This window comes from Sinocyclocheilus anshuiensis, unplaced genomic scaffold (assembly GCF_001515605.1).
Source record: "Sinocyclocheilus anshuiensis isolate Anshui unplaced genomic scaffold, SAMN03320099.WGS_v1.1 scaffold147, whole genome shotgun sequence".
In the NCBI taxonomy this organism is placed as follows: domain Eukaryota; kingdom Metazoa; phylum Chordata; class Actinopteri; order Cypriniformes; family Cyprinidae; genus Sinocyclocheilus; species Sinocyclocheilus anshuiensis.
Window position 1 is genome coordinate 461,000 of NW_015549585.1, and position 21,123 is coordinate 482,122.

At 33.7% G+C, this 21,123-nt stretch overlaps 1 protein-coding gene across 1 annotated transcript in view; it reads left to right on the top strand.

Annotated features, from left to right (window-relative positions):
• The first annotated feature begins 204 nt into the window (after positions 1-204).
• LOC107657948 (EMAP like 6) overlaps positions 205-21,123 on the top strand; it is a 60,452-nt gene continuing 39,533 nt past the window's right edge. The window contains 6 exon segments of the mRNA XM_016446293.1: positions 205-1,473; positions 13,711-13,870; positions 15,438-15,536; positions 17,361-17,429; positions 17,757-17,942; positions 18,172-18,307. Coding sequence (XP_016301779.1) covers positions 1,277-1,473; positions 13,711-13,870; positions 15,438-15,536; positions 17,361-17,429; positions 17,757-17,942; positions 18,172-18,307 — 847 coding nt within the window. The 5' untranslated portion in view covers positions 205-1,276.

Genomic DNA, 21,123 nt, shown 5'->3' on the forward strand with positions numbered 1-21,123 from the left:
TAATATAATATAATATAATATAATATAATATAATATAATATAGCAAAACGGTCTCTCAAAGAACGTTCTTGGCCGAAGACCCGTATGTTCAGCACGTTGGACAGCGCGTGCTAAGTGCCCATGGGATTTGAAGTCATTTTCGCGCGGCTGTGCGTCACGGGAGACCGCTTAGAACTACAAGTCCCATGATTCCTTGCGCGACGCCGCTTTCCCTGCTCGTAGGCATCATCGGAAACGGGCCACAAGGCGTCGTAGTAACCAAGCCGAGTGGCTTACTAGAAACCAGAAATCATATTCTCCAAAATATTACGCCAATAACTCAACTCAAAGCGCCTTTACTCCCTCAACGCAGCGCCGAGTTCGCGGTGGAAGGGATTAATCCACCTGAAGCAGCTCGCTCGGCTCGTTTCCTTCGTGTGAGAGTGAGGGTTTTTGCGCCTCAGAGCCGGTTTCTGATGATCCGGATCACGCGAGGAATCGAAGAGCTTGCTTGAGGATCACCGGGAATCGAAGAGCTTTAGGCTGAAGTTGAAGAGCATGAAGACGTTTTTTGGGGAAGGTCTGATCGTCGGCGCGATCGAGAATCGTCAGACGGCTGAAATCGTGGAGATTTTCTGAAATCCCGGAGGCAAACACGCCGACTTCTGTGCTTTAGAGAAGATTTACAGCACGATGGCTTTGAGGTTTGTCTCCTGATGTCTCTGCAGCCCTTTAAAGACGTCCAGACCTCAGTGTGCTGAAGGTGTCCGGCTTGCACGAGGTAGTTGTAGATGCATTTGGACCAAGATCAGCTGCTAGAGTTGTTTTTAACGGTAATGCACAGATGTAGCATGCTTTTTAAAGGCTTTTATACCCTAAAAACTCATGCAATGTTTGGTAGGTGTGACCAACTATTCCGGTATGAACATTTGTAATCACTCCTGACTCTTTGTTTGATTGCATTCCCTTTAATCTGGATCCAGATATCAGCATTTTCCCATCATTGTAGCCTGATTTCTTCATGACACCCATTGGGATCTTCAGACACCCTTCCCTGTACAGGTGACCCAGCTTGTGTTCCAGTTATGATGCCTGTGCTGCAACTTCAAGAGGGCGTTGAATGGTGGCAGTCCCATAGGGTTGGTTAAAGATCTGAACTGGTGTCCGAAAGGCTGTAGGTAGCAACCCTACAAGAGGTTAACCATCACCATTGTGTCTTTGACCTCCACAGGGCCCATCCCTGTAGAAAGTCCACTGACACTTTTGTGAATGATAGACCATTGCAGATCCTGAGAGCATGGCAGATAAGACGGCTCCCCGCTGTCAGCTGAGGCTGGAGTGGATTCATGGATACAGAGGCCATCAGTGCAGGAATAACCTGTACTACACCGCGGGGAAGGAGATCGTGTATTTCGTGGCTGGAGTCGGAGTGGTTTACAACACCAGAGAACACACACAGAAGTTTTACTTGGGACACAACGACGACATTATTAGGTATGACGATGCTCTTTATAACAGATACCAAATATCAAAACATCACAAATTTACCATGCACTATAATTCCATTGTAATCTTTTAAATGCCACAAGTAACATCACTTAATATGGCAATCATTCAGTACCATGGGTATGTATCAAAGTACCATGATGTTTTTGGAATATGTACCATAGTAAAGTCATGGTGTTTTTGGAGTACCATGAAGTTTTCTTGGACGTGTACCATGATGATGCCATGTTTTTAGGACTTATATCATTGGAAATACCATTAAATTCTTTGAAATGCTTCAAGGTCTGATGTAAATACCGTTTAGTACTGTTGCAAGTGACAAAGTACAATGATAATACCATGTTTTTAAAATGTACCATGGTAATATGGTGGTACTTACAATTTTTTTGAACAAATGCAATGGCAAAACCCTGTTTTTCTGGACATGTGCATTGGTGATTCCATGTTTTTTTTTTTTTTTTGCATATTTACCATGGTAATGCCATTGTATTGTTTTAAAAATCACTAGGTATGATATAAATATCATGGTAAATTAACATGACAATCATTCAGAATCATTGTATGTAACAAAATACCATGATAATACCATGTTTTCTAACATGGTAATTTCATGGTATTTCTTGGAGAACCATGATATTGCAATATTTTGGACAAACACTATGGCAAAACCATTGGTGATACCATGTTTTTTTGGACATTTGCCATGGTAATGCCATTGCATTTTTTAAAAAGCATGAAATTTCATGCGTATTCCATGGTAAATTAATATATCAGCACCAATCATGATAACAAAATACCATGATAATACCATGCTTTCTAATATGTACCATGGTAAAGTCATGGTATTTCTTGGAGTACCATGATATCACTATTTTGATTGCACAAATATTGTGACAAACTAATTGGTGATACTATGTTTTTTTTGGACATTTACCATGCTAATGCCATTGTATTCTTTTAAATGCCACAGCATTTAATGCATATACCATGGGAAATGAATATATCAATCAGCACCAATCACAGTAAACAAATACCATGATAATACCATGTTTGAATATGTACCATAGTAATGTCGTATTTCATGGATTATGGTATTAATACAACAGTTTTTTAGACGCGTACCACAGCAATTCCAGGTATTTGTACTTTTATTATAGTATTGCCATGGTATTGTTTAAAACAGAGTACCACATGAATACCATGGTACTTGAATAATCATTATATATCATAATACCATGACTGCACTATCATACGATAGTGTGTTTGTTTGCCCGTGTAGTGTTGACAGTAGTTGTTCCTCTCTGATAAAGCGGTTTGTATCTGAGACACCTGATGCTATCTGAACGTCGGCACACATTTCCATCCGCACATTTATCAGACCGTCATCGTCGATTTTTCAAATGTAAATAAAACAAAGATTATTGGAGTATGTTTTACAAGAAAATACTGGTTTTTATACTTCAAAATTCAATGTGTTACTTGCCATTTCTTTGTAATGAATTGTGACATTTACAAGTAATTACAAGTATAAAAAACACCAGTTTTTTACTAATAAATAAATGTTTTAAAGGCACAGTTTATTTAATTAGTTTATATATTTATCATCAATAAATCCAAATTTTTTCAATCTCTTACATTTTAACTAACTGAATATTGCTTTTTCCAAAGTTATCCATATTTTAACCATGTTCATACATTTTAACTGAATAAATGTAATTGTTTTCACAATGAACAGATTCATGCTAAGCAATTTGAGTAGATGCATTTTGAAAATAATTTTATGATTTAAATAATCAAATAGATGCATATAATCAACTATGCCATGTTTTTATTTATTTATTATCACATTAAGTTTATTTGTATCAAATGCATATAGATGCATACAATTAATAATAAACTATACTATGTTTATTTCGTTTGTTTATTCATTAATTTATTTGCATAACATTAAGTTTATTAGTTTGTTTATAGTAAATGCATGCAGATGCGTATAATTAATAATAAACTATGCCATGTTTTCATTTATTTAGTTTTAGTTTATTTATTTACTTATTTATTTGCATCACATTACGTTTATTAGTTTGTTTATATTAAAACAGTAGTCCAAAATGCATGTATATTTTATATGTAATTCAAATGCATAAATCTTAAATTTAGGCTTGAATATTTTATCTGAGTGAGGGTGAAAGATGTATTTTGTATTGATCATAGACCGAAAAATAATTCAGAATTATGGTTTATAGTTTGCATCTTGCATTTTAGTCATGTTTGCATGAATATTTGTTTTATGGACTGTGTTGTGACAGAAAGCCAAGCAGATTTAACAATATTTAGTCCTGTTTACATTTTCCCGACTGTCAAATCCACACATCGCCGGCTCTGTTTGTGCCCGAGGGTGGGATGCTATTCTTGTCATCCGATTCCATTCACAGCAGTTATCATCTTGCCCAGATCCTCAACAAACTGATCGCTCCAATACAACTATCATGTTTGTTTATAATAATGTTTAATTGCTTGGTTAGAGTTAGAGTGCAGGTTACATTCTGTGAAGGAAGAGTCACAGGATATGTGCTGAATTATGGGATGCGAGGTGTCTTGTTTTAGGCTGAGCCTGCAGATGATGGATTTGGTAATTAGTGTTGATTGTCTCAAATGTCCCATCACCTCGTTTAGCAGGTCTCTCTGTAATGTGCACCTATAAACGGAAACCACGAGACAGCCTTTGTGTTATTGCAGTAATTGTGTATGTTTATGGAAACTCTGACATTCAGTGTTGTTGGCTTTTGCCAGATTGTATTATATTAGAAACACACACACACTGGTCATGGTCGACATAGACAGAAGAGTGAGTATATTAACCCAGTTCATCTCGCTGCCTGGGGGGGAACTTTGCTATTAAAAGTCATATTAAAAGTACTATGAAACACACATGATGCCAGTGGCGCCGAGGTATAAAATGTGCTTTTACTGCGGTGCAGAGCCACATCAAATGAACTTACACTGTCATTCTGGGGTACAGTAGAGCAGCCTTGTGTTTATGCAAAAATTATTTAAGGTGTTTAAGTCAACTGTCACTAATACTAGCGCTCATAGTTAGTGTTTGTGATTTGTACAGACCTTGCTTGAACACTAAGAATTAAACTCGACCTGCAGTAAATCATGTGTCTTGTTAAGGAGAGGTGTACTGTTACTATATATTATGTGCTTGTTTATTTATGCAAGAAGTTTTTGCCTGGCAGGCGATAAAACAAGCAATTTATAGAGACCAGAATAATTATAGAGATGTGAAGGTGATGTAGTTTGTTTAACAGGTGCTTAAATCTTTTTTGTTGCATTGCAATTGCATAGCATTGCAAAACAGCAAGCTTCTTGTTCAATATTTTTGTCTTGTTTGTTAGTACAAATATATAAACATTCTAAAAAATATATATATATATTTGCTTGAGAAACAAAATGACTTGAGATGTTAAGTCTTGTTTAAAAAAAAATAAAATAAAAATTAAGTGAGTTTATGCTTAAAACAAGAAAAAATATCTGCTTGAGAAATAATCTTTCTGACCACATTGGGATATTGACATATTTAATTCTAATAAATTGTTCAGAATACAAGACTAAATATCTTTATATAATTTTGCTTTTTAAGTAAAATGTAGTTTGATTTAAGATTACATTTGTCATCACAAAAATGTAAACTGTATTATCACACAGGTCTATATATAAAGTTGGCTATATATGATGATATAAGACCTGATTTTAGATTTTTTTTTTGTGCAAAATATGGCTATTATTGCCCAGCTCTTTACATAAAGTATACTCAAATAAAGCAATCTGCTCGACTGTTTATATAATCACAGAATGTAACTGTATTATATCTACTAAATGCAATATTAAGATATTATAAACATTAACATCATGATGCTTTGAAATTTATTCTCATGATAATTAAGCACTTTTCCCTCCAAATTCTTATTCCTGTAAAATGCATGTGAAATTTTATTTGTGAGTTTTGCTGTAATTTTCATGATTCTCAGTGGCGTTTGTCATTGTTCTCTTTGTGTAAATTTAGCATCATAACATTATATAAAAAAAATTAGAAGTTGAAAATAAAAATTAAAAATTAAAAAAATTATTTGTAAAAAAAATGTTTGAAAAAAAAGTAATTATTGGAGTATGTTTTACAAGAAAATACTATTTCAGTCTTTCTATTTTAAACTTCATGTTTAATTCAATGTGTGATTTAATTCCTTGTAATTATTTTGAAATGTACTAGCAATTTCTGTGTAAAGATAGTTTCAAAGCCATCTTTTTCAGTGAAACAGAATTGCAAAAATAATGACTTTCCCTAAAAACTCAGGTAGTGTCACCAACTCATGTTAATTTTTTATGCAAAATAAACATTAACATCATGATTTTCCTGTAAAGCTGCATGGAAACAATGTGTTTTGTGAAAAGCACGATTCTACGAATCAATTTGACTCTTATATTTGTATTTGAAAACAAGACAAAAAAATACTCTAGGTTCTTCAGATCAGTGTTTTGGTTTTCCGTGTTCTTCTAAAGAACTGTGTTGAAATAGCTGCTGTTTTGAGTTGTCTGGATTATCCGTCTCTAAAGTAAAGACTTTAGTTTTGGTGAGTCAAAGAGCTCATTGTTGTAGTTTCTCTCAGCATGAAGGGCAAGTGTGGGGTCACTCTATCAGCCCGTATCTGACCCCGAACTCAGCGAGATTAGCCCAACATTTGAGCTCTTAACAGAGGGCAGACTCTCCGTGGAATTACTGTAAGCTCAAATTCCACGCCGTCTCATCCAGTGCTGCGTGTGACAGCAGGGGCGGACTGGGACAAAAATTCAGCCATGGCACTGTAGCCACACCGGCCCACATTACCACACCGACACAGCCCCACCCACGGACACGCACATTCACTACTTACATTTGTGTAGAGATGGTGAAATAATATAAGCAGTACCATATATGTAACAGATATTTAAACATTTAATGTATGTGTCTGGCAAACAATGCTTACTACTTTTTAAAGAGCACACGTTTATAAAAACTTTACACATACAGTAAAAACAAAAGAAAAATAATCTGAGGATGTTGTAGAGTCTGTGTGCTGTCTGTTTATGCCATTTGTCTGCTGTTACTGTCATTCTCTACAGTATGTTGTTCTTTGTTGTCACTGTCAGTCTTGTTGGGTTTTTCCTACCTACTCCTCCCAGTCTCCACTAGGCCTACCGTAGCATCCTTCCTCACAGCACTGGTATTGGAAGACCAGGGGTCTCTGGCTGTACTGATTCCAGCAACATCCTAGTTAATGAACACAGTATAGGACAGGGTTCCTCAATAGGCGGCCCGCGGGTCACATCCCGCCCATGAGAGAATTTTTTGACCTGCGCTAATTTCAAATAATGTGGCATGAAAATTCAAACTACATGGAAAAGATACTTTTTATCGCGTCGTGTCTGGTTTGAATATACTGGGGTTCTACGCTAAGCTTACAACTGTTTAATACAATGTAGGCTAAACACTGTCAAAAAAAAACACGAGCTAACTGGCAGAAGTAGTGTTAAAATGACTAGTGCTAACTGTATTTTCTGTTTTCTTCTTACCTCGGCAGCACTAACTGTTCTCTGCTGCAGCAGCCGAATTTAAACCTTTTGAAAAGAGTTTGGTTAATTTTACGCATTTAGCAGCATCGGACTTAAGCCCTTTTTTTAATTTCTCAAGTTGGAAATTTTGATAGATTTTTCTTGGTTCGGTCGCCCCATCTCGGGACCAGGCAGCCGGCCGTTGCCGACTGGGCCAAATGCTTAACATTTATTAATTATTAACATTATTATTATTATAACCATAGAGAAATCGTGCAAGCGATAAAAACCTGTCCTATGCGCTGTTGGCCCGTAAAAACAATTTTATTTATATATATTTAGAAAAAATATGACCGGCCCATATTAAACAAAATGGTCCGGCCCCTCTGGCATTTGCCAGAATTGCCAGATGGCCAATCCGCCCCTGTGTGACAGAGCCGAGGACACGTTTATTTGCTTTTCTTGTTTCTGTCCTGTCACGGTTTTGGATATGCATGATTTTGAGAGCTCATTAGGACTAAAACAATCTGACTACTTGTTTCATTAAAGCTCTCGTTGGAGATGCATTCATAATTGCATTATTCTAATGAACAGACCCTGCTCAGTCACTGCTTTTTTTCTGTGCTTAAAAACAGCAGTTTTTTTTTTTTGGAAATGGAAATTTGAACAAGCAGCTTGTGATTAGAATTTTATTTAATTCATACTACGACATTGTTGTATTCTAGACTCTAATTAAGGTGTTGATTAATTTTGTTGAATAATTGGGCTTTTGAGTTTTCTATCATCTCACCACATTCTCAAACGGTGACATGGACTGCTTGAAGACACTTAATCAGTTGTATTAGAAAGTATTTCTACTCACAAGAATGATTTAGAACGACGTTATGAGTGGAATAATTGACGCCGTTCTTTTAAAATCTTGATTCTGATTGGTCAGTTGCATCTTTGAGTGTTCATATAGTTCATATACATTTTTGCATATTTTTGTCTCTTTTCATGTTTCCCTAGGCAGCATCTGTTGGCTGAAGAATTGATAAAAATTACTAAGGAAAACTTAGAGCATAAACCTTTTGATAGTTGGTTAGTTAAAGCAAAAAAACATTAAAACATCACTCAGAAGAACAAGGGATGTTTAATAATAATAGAAGTAATTATTCATAATAATATGTAAATAAATATTGGAATATTTGGTAGATTTGTTTAAATGATTAAAGGAATAGTTCAGCCAAAAATGAAAGTTTGTTGAAAATGTGCTCACCCTCAGGCCATCCGAGATTAGGATGAGTTTGATTCTTCATCACATTTGGAGAAATGTAGCATCACTTGCTCACCAGTGGATGCTCTGCAGTGAATGGGTGCCGTCAGAATGAGAGTCCAAAAAAGCAGAAGCTGCATGTTTGTAAGAAACAAATCCATCATTAAGACGTTTTAACTTCAAACCACTGCTTTCTGCTAAAATACAAATCCATAATCCATAATAACGCTGCCTCCAGTGAAAAAGTGGTTTGGTCTGAATCAGGAGAGAAATCTGCACAGATCAAGCAGCGTTTACAAGCCAAAACAGCTCTAAACAAATATGTGGGTGGATTTTGATGTGAGAGACAACAGGAGATGGACTTTTTCACTGGAGGAAGCGTTATTATGGATTATGACTCATATTTTAGCCGGAAGCAGTGATTTGAAATTAAAACGTCTTAATGATGGATTTATTTCTTACAAATGCAGCTTTTGTCTTCTCCAGATGTTAACTGATGGACTAGAGTGGTGTGGATTACTGTGATGTTTTTATCAGCTGTTTGGACTCTCATTCTGACGGCACCCATTCACTGCAGAGGATCCATTGCTGAGCAAGTGATGCAATGCAGCATTTCTCCAAATCTGAGGAAGAAACAAACTCATCTACATCTCGGATGGCCTGAGGCTGAGTACATTTTCAACTTAAATTTTTGGGTGAACTATTCATTTAATTTTCAATAATTCAATGCATTAGACTAGTATTTTTAGTCCAGCATTGTATCAAAAACCTTGCAGGCTGGTTGCAGGTCTCAGGCAGCTGGAATTATTTCAGGCTTTTCCAAACACGCTCTGTCACGACAGCGGCAAGACGTCCCACTTCACTGCACAAAGACTTCAGCACATCTGCGGAGGAACACACACACACACACAAACACATGCTCGCTCTCTTTCTGGCATGCTTGTCATCCGCTCTTCATTTTCCTATTCTGCTTCCTCCCTGTAGGCCTACAGTCACTGGTGTTCATTTGACTGCAGATCTTTCCCAGAATCCCTCAGCTGTTCACTGACTCACAGGGGTCCGGCACAGACACGAGTTAACGCCCACAGGTGCCCCAACACACAAGACCATGTCCGGGAAAATCAAATCAATTATATTGTGCATAAAGAAAATAATTTTGCATTGTGATATTATTCTTAGGATAATTACAAACATTTCCCTCTAAATTCTAATTCTTGTAATGCACCTGAAATTTTATTTTTGCGTTTTGTTGTAATTTTCATGATTCATAGTGATTGTCATTTGATTCTTTTTACAATGTGTAATTTTAACATCAACAACACGTTGTAAATGAAAATAAAAAATGATTGGAATTAAAAAAAGGAAAAAGTCATAAAAAAATAATTGTAGTATGTTTTACATGAAAATACTATTCTAGTCTAGACTAGTCTTTTTACCTCAAAATTTCACATTCAATTCAATGGGTGACTTGCCATTTCCATTGTTATTTTAGTATAATTGAGATACTATTATAGTTTTTATTAATATTCTGAATCCGTTTTTATTTTTATATTTTGCTTTCATTTTAATTTTAGTTGAAGTTTTAGTAATTGTGTGAATTTTAGTAATTGTTGTGTGTTTTTGACATTTTTAGTAGTTTTTGTTTGTGTGTGTGTGTGTGTGTGTTTATATAGATTTTGTCATTTTTTATTTTATTTATTTATTTTTTTGTTTTGATTATTTTATTACCTCAAGTTAAACTAAATTAAAAAAATGAATGTTCCTAGCTAAAATATATATTTTTAATATTTTATTTCAGTTAAACTTTATTTTGTTTCAGGTAACACATTTTTTTTAAAAGGGTGTTACTTTTAGTTTTAGTTATCTATAATAACCCACCCGTTTCTTTGTAATTATTTGTGAAATTTACTATTTAAAAACATTTTTTGAGTATAAAATATTTTTCAGTGAAACAATTGCAAAAAAATTAAAAAATAAAAGACTTTTCCCAAAAAGTAGATATTTTCACCTCCAAATAATACCAAAACAGGGATTATTTGCAAAATATATATTTTTTTATGCAAAATATAATCTAATATTTTTTTGTTGTATCATGTTTGTGTTTTGCGGGATTCATCCGACTCTCTGTATCAGCTCCATTCACGTCATGCCAAAGTGTTCGGGATTAGATTTTGTTGCGATATCTGATGTTTTTATGAACACACACACACACACACACATTGACATTTTTAGTAGTTTTTGTTTGTGTGTGTGTGTGTGTGTTTATATAGATTTTGTCATTTTTTATTTTATGTATTTATTTTTTTGTTTTGATTATTTTATTACCTCAAGTTAAACTAAATTAAAAAAATGAATGTTCCTAGCTAAAATATATATTTTTAATATTTTATTTCAGTTAAACTTTATTTTGTTTCAGGTAACACATTTTTTTTAAAAGGGTGTTACTTTTAGTTTTAGTTATCTATAATAACCCACCCGTTTCTTTGTAATTATTTGTGAAATTTACTATTTAAAAACATTTTTTGAGTATAAAATATTTTTCAGTGAAACAATTGCAAAAAAATTAAAAAATAAAAGACTTTTCCCAAAAAGTAGATATTTTCACCTCCAAATAATACCAAAACAGGGATTATTTGCAAAATATATATTTTTTTATGCAAAATATAATCTAATATTTTTTTGTTGTATCATGTTTGTGTTTTGCGGGATTCATCCGACTCTCTGTATCAGCTCCATTCACGTCATGCCAAAGTGTTCGGGATTAGATTTTGTTGCGATATCTGATGTTTTTATGAACACACACACACACACACACACACACTCACACTCTCTCTCTCATTTATCTGTTGTGTGTGGAAAGCCTTGATTCGATCAGTGAAAGAGCTGTAGCTGCGCTGCTTTCAGAGTGATGTCAAAGCCACTCTGTCTTCAGGGTTAGCGTTTCTTCTTTCTCTCCTCGCTCTCGCCACATCTCACTCTCTCTTATTTCTCAGAGTTTGCTCTTTTATTGCTCAGGACACTTAATGGAGCTCTCAGTTATGATTCATTTAAGTAGCAGCTTTGTCTTTTGAGTTACTGCCTGTGCAAAGCTCGTCACCTTGATGCTAGCTTTTTCTTTTTGGTTGCCAAGGTGGTTCTATACTGTTGCTAAGGTGATCTGAGTACACTAGGTGTTTGCTAGATGTTTTGCGGTTATTATGTGCGTTAAATGGTGTGGGATGAGATGCATACAGATCATTTGATGAGAAATGATTGAGTTTATATTGAGATCTCTGACTTTGATACCACAGACTTTGGTATCTTGAGCAAATCTGAGCACTGTTTAAGAATGTGTTTATTCTTAACTTAAACTATTACAAACCATTTTCGGTAATTGAAATAAAGCTAAAAAAATGTAAATACTAGATGAAAAATGTAAACTTAAACTTATCTCAAATTTGCATTAAAGTTTTACATTTTAAAACTAAAACTGAAATAAAAATAACAATAAATTAAAGCTATATAGAAATAGAAATATGAAAATGACAACAGCACAACAGAAAACTAAAATTTAAATGAAAACTGATATAACATTTAAAAAAAATGTTTTTTTAAACAAGTTATGTTGCAACTAAATTAAATAAATTGAGGTATTAAAATTACTATAACTAAAACTGAAAAAAACAGTAGCTATATATAAAAAGCTAATAAAAATGACTGAAACTTAAACTAAAATTAAAACTGAAAATATAAAAATAAAAACTAATTCAAAATATAAATAAATATTATAAACTGTGAATAAATAATATAATATTATTTATATAATGTAATATTATAGTAATATAAATAACACTAGTAGATACAGATGTCTCTACTATTGGACTATTGTTAACATGAAAATTAAAAATTAAACTATAAAAAAAAAAGAAAAAAAAAGCGAATTCAAAATATTAATAAATGCTATAATAGTATAAATAATACTAAAATAACACTGGTTTAAGACAAACCATTTTACATCCCTAATGTGATTCATTTTAAAGTTAAAACAACCAGAAATGTTCTATGTATAAAGAATTGATTGGATGGTAAAAAGGTGGTTTTGTTGGAATTAATGTGTATAAAGTAAATGGGTCAGTTTTCATTTCATTTTGACTTTAAGCAACAATGTACATTTGCTCTTCATTTAATGTCATTACTGTCTAGGAGAAACAATTAAGATATTAAAGCGATCTCGTTAGTGATTTTTCCTTCCTGCGGGTCGTTACTTGCACATACTGTATGTGCTAACACACACCCACACACACACACACTCAAACTCACACACACACACACTCAAACTCAAACACACACACACACACACACACACACACACATATCTGTAGCTCATAACCGCATTGGCACACGGCACAGCTGCTGGCTTGGGTTTCATGCTAGTGGACATAGAGAGACTTTGATCATTCTGCAAGCTCTCTGAACACACTCACACACACACAGACACATGCTAAAGGGCGTTTAGCCCTGGTTAATCTGCCTTTGATCTGCGTTTGAGAGGAAACTCCTGCCCGCTGCTCCTGCTGGTCCTGATGGCAGGCGAAGAAGGTGCTAATATCAGTGCTCTAATGGGACTGGAGTGAATGTCACTCGCTCTCTTACAGCAAATCACTGTGGCGCTGCACTCCGCATCTGCTGTAATGACACCATTATCATGCATTAGATTTAGTAAAGCAATCAACTATCTGAGGCGATGCATGGCAGTGAATTTACCATGGTAAAGGGGTGTTGTTAGCAGTGTTGTTATTGTTAACTAAAACTAAAACTATTAAAAATCAATGTAGGTAATAATATAAAATGAAATCAAATAAATATTGGATGGAAAAACTAACCCCCCAAAAAACAAACAAACAAACCCAATCAAAATATAAAACAAAAATGTAAAATCTTTTTACAAAAATGTAAAAAGATGAAAAACAAACAAAACATTTTTTTATATATTGTTGTATATTATATTGTTATTATTATAGAATGATACTGTTAATAATATGTGGCTTTGGCAAATAAAAATGAAATAAGTTTAAGTTGAGGTACAAAAATTGCTTATATATATATATTCTACAATGACTAAAATGAAATAAAAATAACTTGTACAATCTATAAAGAAGTCATTTTTGTTTATTGATATTAAGCTGAAACAAAATAAAATATAAATATCAGATGAAAAACAAAAAAAAACTTACAATATATATATACTTTTTTATTTTATTTTATTTTTTATAATATAATATATAAAATATTTTTTTAATTTGCTAACAATGAAACCCTTCTCTTCTCTTCTCTTCTCTTCTCTTCTCTTCTCTTCTCTTCTCTTCATTGTAACTCACAGAGTGTCTCTCTTCTGTTCTCAGTCTAGCGCTGCATCCGGATAAGACCCAGGTGGCCACAGGTCAGGTTGGGAAGGATCCGTATATCTGCGTGTGGGACTCGTACGCGCTGACCACCGTGTCCATCTTGAGAGACGTTCACACTCACGGTGTGGCCTGTCTGGCCTTCGACGCTGACGGCCAGGTAAGTCACATGACTCCTCAGTCAGTTTAATGACTTCCTGCACGGCTCTCTGGAATACTTCATTCCGATTGGCTGCATTCTCAAATATTTTTGTATAATGACTGTATCAAAATCGGTAAACATTTGAATATACAGTGGGTACGGAAAGTATTCAGACCCCCTTAAATTTTTCACTCTTTGATATATTGCAGCCATTTGCTAAAATCATTTAAGTTAATTTTTTTTCCTCATTAATGTACACACAGCAACCCACATTGACAGAAAAACACAGAATTGTTGACATTTTTGCAGATTTATTAAAAAAGAAAAACTGAAATATCACATGGTCCATAAAAGAAAAATCTATAATTTTGACCCATACAATGTATTTTTGGCTATTGCTACAAATATACCCCAGCAACTTAAGACTGCTTTTGTGCTCCAGGGTAGGGCTGTGCGATATTGAAGAAAAATGCGATATACGATACCTTGTTAAAAAATGCGATATTCGATATGCGATACGATACGATATTGCTTAAAGTGTGTACAATTAATTTCAATTATATTTTAAAATATTTAAAAATGAAAATGATATAACCAATTTGTTTCACATTCTTTCTTGGAAAAGAATTTGCGATATTTCGATAATTTCGATATATCGTGCAGCCCTACTCCAGGGTCACATTTTTTTAATTTTAGAGGTGTAACAATACACTCATGACACAATTTGTTTGATGCACAAAACTGATCTGACGATATGTTTCTCTCATGATACTTTAAACAAAATAGAGTTAAAATGGTAGGTATTTTTTATTATTACATGTACATCATGTGATAAATGGTTAACAAAATAAGATACACAATAGAAATATTCATGATTCTGCTTAAGCTAAAAATATAATTATTTTAGAAACATGCTTGCTCTCTGTCCCTGACAACATACATTAAAAAAAAATTTTTTTTTATTAAATAATTTATTTTTAATTTATTAATCATAATTAAGTATCATGGAAGCTCAAATGTGTGAGCTTCTGGGTTTACCATATTTGATGAGTTGATCATTGTTTTTATGTGAACAAACACCTAAACCTTTATTTTTGGTTGAACTATTCACAATACATATTGTTGCATTTTTGTATTGCGATTATATTTTGACACAATATATTGTTACACCCCTAATATTTGTTAAGTTGTTATTTTTGTATCATTGAGATACCATTATATGTTTTATTAATGTTTTAAATCAGTTTTTATTTTTATTTTAATTAAGTTTTTAGTAATTTTCTTGTGTTTTTGTCATTTTTCTTTTTTTTTTTTTATATATATATGTCTATAATTGTTATTTCAGAACTAAATTAAAATAAGAAATGTTGGCAACTAGCTGAAATAAATTTTTTTTGTATTTTATTTTATTTCAGTTAATATTTATTTCATGTAATGATATAGTTTTTTTTAATGGTTTTAATTTTAGTTAACTATAATAACCCTGAGTAGTAGTATTATTAAAACTGAATTTTCTTCATTTGTGTTTGTAAATGCTCCCGTCTAACCACTTATTTTCTCCTGTCTTGTGTTTTTGAACGTTCAGCGTTTAGCGTCTGTGGGACTTGATGCCAAAAACACGGTGTGCGTGTGGGACTGGAAAAAGGGGCGTGTCTTAGCCACCGCCACGGGACATTCTGATAGGGTAAGAACGGAACGCACTGTTCCTCATTACCGACAGTTAATCACATCAGAACCGCAGAGTCCAGCATTTCATTCATAATGCCAGAAAGATTCTGACTCCCGTGCATGAAGTGAAAAACAGAACAGGCCCGTCCGGTCCACACATGCTAGGACTGTTTCCATAGCAACAGATGCTACACCTCAGTGATGTGAATGAATAACCATTAAGAGCGTTATGAATAAGTTATTGTGTTATGCTACAGTACAGAGGAGCATTTCAATACATGAACTGACACACACACACACACTCAGTGTCGAGGGAGTCTGAAGGCACAGCAGAGATGACAGAGCGGCTTAGTGAAGAACCACAGACACCAGAAGACTCCCTACGGTGCCATTAAAACCCTGCAGCTCTTCCTGTCTCTCAGTGTGTCTCTCTGCTGTTCCAGCTCAACAACTTCACTGTCATGACTCCCGATGAAATATAAAGCAATTTAGATTTGATATCTTTTGCATTTTATATTCATGCATTAGAAGCTTTTTTCCAAAGCGACTTGCATTGCGTTCAAGGTATATACTTTATAAATTTAAAGAAACTTTATATAAAGAAATCAGACTCATTGCTAGTGGCATGATCTACTGTTAAGCAACAGGAATGCTTTATGAAATGTTTATTTGCAGATAATGCATGCAAATAATGAAGAAATCAGACTGTTTGAAAAATAAATGCATAGTTTAAAATTAAGAATTAAGGAAAGAAGAAAAATGATGTTGATTAAGATGCTTAATGCATTGTTCTTTTTGTAAATTGCTGAATTTTTAGCAAATTAGCAAGCATGACTATAATTACACAGCTCTGGATCTTGAAAAAAAATTCAGCTGATTTGCAAAGAAAAAAAAGCCTAATATTACACTTGTTTTATTTCAGCTAGTGATGTACTAATATAACCAAAACTTAAATAAAAGCCATGTAGAAATATTAAAAAGGACAAACACTACAAAGTCACTACAAACTTTAACTAAAATTCTAAATAAAGTGTAAAATGTAAAATGTAAAAATAAAAATATTTTAATTCAAAATTCTAATTCTTATTTGAAATATTAATTTAAAAAACTGTACTAGTTTCTCAATTATATTTATAACACTGCTGAGTTTGAAATCAACAATAAAAACTTTCCATCATGCATTTTTCCATCATGCAAGTTTTAATGCATAATTATATAATTTGTACACAAAATTACAAAAGCCGTAAAATATCAAAAGTTTCGGTTTTAAAATTGATCATTTAAAGGCGCAATAGGAGATCTTGGAAAATGCTAACTTTAGCCTGATAGCACTGAAAGCGAATGTCCCTGCAGTCTGCAAAGCAGGGAAAAAAGTGAAAATCAGGATTATGCATAAAATAATGTCTTCAGAATCATTCATACATGTGAAAACTAAAAGCTGTGAATTGAACGAACAGCTGTAATGTGGCTCAGATTCAGACAAGAATCGTGTCTTTGTGGTGTTTTTCTGCTGATTAAGGGATAATATGAGACTTCTTCACCTTACAAATGGTTGTTGAAAGCAAAAATGCTACGAAATGCATCATATTTTATGAGAAAGTGTGACGTGTTTGAGCAAATCAGACACTATTTTTTGGAATCAGCACCTCAAAATTAGTAAGAAACTAGTATTGGATTTTATTCAGCAAACATGATGCAGGTCTTTGCATTATAATGTCCATTATATTTAGCATTGTGTATAATTTTAGAGAGTTGTGATTAATTCAGTGTAATCGGTTTTGGTGCTAGATGTTGTGGAAGTGTTGACATGGTTAGTCCACCTGTTTGTGCTGTGTTGCAGATCTTTGATATTTCCTGGGACCCGTTTCTGCAGCACAGGCTGGTGAGCTGCGGAGTCAAGCACATTAAAGTGAGTCACACCCCTGAGACAAAGTCCATCGAACCCGCTCTCGGAAACACATAAAACATGCCGTAATTTATTGCTCCTTTCCTTTGTTGTTTTTACTGCATTTTAATGCTTTTTCATAGACTTCATTTAAAGGAACAGTTCAGCCAAAAATCTAATTCTGTCTGATTTAGTCAACCTGTATGACTTTCCATTTAGTTCAAATGTAAATGCATAGATGTCAAGCTCTAAAAATAAAGGTTATGCATGCACAATATTTTAAGTTTGCGGATACAAAAGATTTGCATGAGCAAAGGAGTTGATGTTCAGGTTTTCTCTTTCGTCTCACAGTTTTGGGCATTATGTGGCAATGCATTGACGCCAAAACGAGGGATTTTCGGAAAGACGGGGGACTTGCAAACCATTCTGTGCTTGGCGACGGCAAAAGATGAAGTGACGTATTCGGGAGCTCTTAACGGAGATATTTACGTGTGGAAGGGACTCAACCTGACACGAACGATACAGGCGGCACACGGAGTGAGTGAAGCTCATCACACTTCCTACACCATCACTCCCACCATATACACATCAGCTGTATGTGCATCTCCATTAAAGGACATCTGAAGTTGCAATGCATCCCACTTGTAATCAGATATTCAATGCATTGGCCATTTGTGTCATGCATCTATAACATTAGTGCATATAGCATGTGGTGACATATGTGACCTGTTGCACATGCGTTTGTAAAGTCTCTTTCTTCATGCAGGCAGGGATCTTCAGCATGCACTCATGTGAGGAAGGATTCGCCACCGGTGGGCGGGATGGATGTGTGAGGCTGTGGGACGTGGATTTCAAACCCATTACCAAGATTGACCTCAGAGAGGCAGAACAAGGTTATAAAGGTAGAACATTACAGCTGGCTTTAAAGGGAACAGGATTTTTCTTGCCCTTTTGAAATAGAGTTTAATGTACTATGTGACATACTCGAACATTTACAACATAACACTTTTATTTCATTAACACATGACCGTTCACATTTATACGTCAAGTAACTATTTATTATTCAGCAATTGTGAATTACATCAGTTTACACTCATTCTGTAACAGAAGCAAGGCTGTAGAGTTTAGTAGAGATGCTGTGACATGTCCCTACCAATATCCAGCCACTACTAAATTGTCCCTAGCAATAATTTTGATCAAACAATTAAATGTCTGCTGTTATGTTCCCATCAGTGCCAAAACCATTATTGACCATTTTTCAAAAGGAAATTGCATTGATCTCGATCCATTGCATCCATTTTAAACACAATACGGGATCAATAAAACAGACAGTCTTTAACCAGGAAGAGATCATTCATTTGACTCCTTATGATGGTACAGGAAACCCAGTATATAAGGGATTGTGTCACCATGGCAACACAGCCTGCGCTTATATCACACGAGTGACAGTGTTTTCAGCAGATGTAAGTCTTGTAGCAATGAAGCTGTCAGCGCTTTCACAGCAGAAAACTGTCAGATAATTGGCTCTCAACAGGGTCTCAAACTGTGCTCAGATTTGTCAGAGTCTCAATATGAACTCAAACATTTCTCATTAAATGATCTGAGCTGCTCTCCACACTCATTTTTTAGTTCTGTAGTCTTATTGGATGAAGACGCTGGGTTTGTTTTTTTTGACATTTTGCCGGTGTGTCCAATTTAGACTTCCATGTAACATGTTTTTGACTTTTTTTTCCCGCTTTAAAGGTTCATTTTTGGGGGTTTTACAGCCAGTTAATGAGCCAAATTAAATTCTGCCCTGCTGAAAACACCAACTTATGACAGTTGTTGAGTGTGAAGCTTTTTCACTCTCTTTTTTACTCTCAATTTTACACAGCTATTTTTTGTGTTCATTTTAATTGTTCAATACGATATATAACATGTTTTTGACTTTTTTTCCCGCTTTAAAGGTTCATTTTTGGGGGTTTTACAGCCAGTTAATGAGCCAAATTTAATTCTGCCCTGCTGAAAACACCAACTTATGACAGTTGTTGAGTGTGAAGCTTTTTCACTCTCTTTTTTACTCTCAATTTTACACAGCTATTTTTTGTGTTCATTTTAATTGTTCAATACGATATATATATATTTTTTAAGCTCTAAGGTCGTCTTTTAGACGTGATGCTATTTTTCTAAGTAAATTAACTTTTGGTTCAGCATTACTGGTTTAATTCCTGTATGTGGATTTTTCTTTATGTCCCATGTAATATTGATTTTTTTTTAAAATTCTGATTAGTAAAAGTATTATTTATATACTATTGTGTTTATTAGTATTTTGAATAATTTTATTTTTTATTTTAATTTTAGTTTAAGTTTTAGTTATTTTGTTATGTGCTTTTGACTCTTTAATGTATATAATATATTAGGGGTGTTCATTTTAACCGTTTAACCGCCCGTAAGAATTTTGACCGATTAATACAATCAGTTAAACGGTTTAAAAAGTAATTTAATTATTTATTTTTTCTGTAATTTATCAAAATATTTAAAAAGGTTTGCTGCATGGTTAAAATACGCTACGCGTATAAAAAAAATTGTTTTTTAGGGGGAAAAAAAGGATGCCACTTTCTGCCGTCTGGTTTCCTTTCGCACATGTTGTTGTTTGCCGCTTTTTGCGCATGTAAAATGAATCCCTGGAAAACAAATGTTAGTATTTTTTTATCGGGTCACAGACACTTATCCTTTCTAATTTAATTAAATTCTAATTTAAAATAATCTTGTCGGTTAACAATCGGTTAACGAGCGCCGGTTGTCGGTTAGGAAAAATAACCGAAATGAACATCCCTATAATATATACATTAATATAAATCACTCCTCCTACATTAATATTTTTTATATTTATCTTAATTTTATATCTATTTCAGTTTTAGAATTTGTAGTACTTTAAATTATAGTATTTCAGTTCTAATTTATAGTTATAATAATTATAGTTTGTTTTTCATCTAATATTTATATTTACGTATTTAATTTTGTATTTATCTAATTTTTTTTATTTTTTCATATATTTAATTTAATATTTATATTATTTATTTCATTTCAGCTTAATTTCAATTAACATTTTTAATAGATATGGTTTTATTTATTTATAAATAAATCAATGAAACGGAAAATATAAATTGATCATATTTATATTTTATTTATTTCCAGCTTTACTTCAATTATTTCTTTATTTAAAATTTTTATAATTTCATTTCAGGAAACGATAGCAGCACTGTTTAGTAATTTAATTGATTTGATGCAGAAAATGCATCAGTTAAAACACATTAAAAATTACAAAACAAATGATCATTCAAAATTATTCATAGAATTTTAAATAATCAATTTAAAATAAATAAATAAAACCCCACCAAAACCAGATTAAATAAAGTCAAGTTATTTTGTTTCCAACAACTTCTGATTGTTTTTACACACTGAGGGACACATTTGTTGTAATCTTCAAAACGTTCCTGTAAACTAGTTAAGATGCCTGGACACCAGCATCCCATGGACCTTAGTTAGAGTAGATGATATAAGTTCCTGAAAATAAAATATGGCACCTACCATGACCAAGGAACATGCTAGAGCCCAAATCCCAAACATAATGTTTGCTGGTGACCAGATATGTTAGTCTGGGCTGCTTGGTAGACCTGTCACAATAACAACTTTTTGTTGTGCAATATATTGCCCCAGAAATAATTGCGATAAGCGA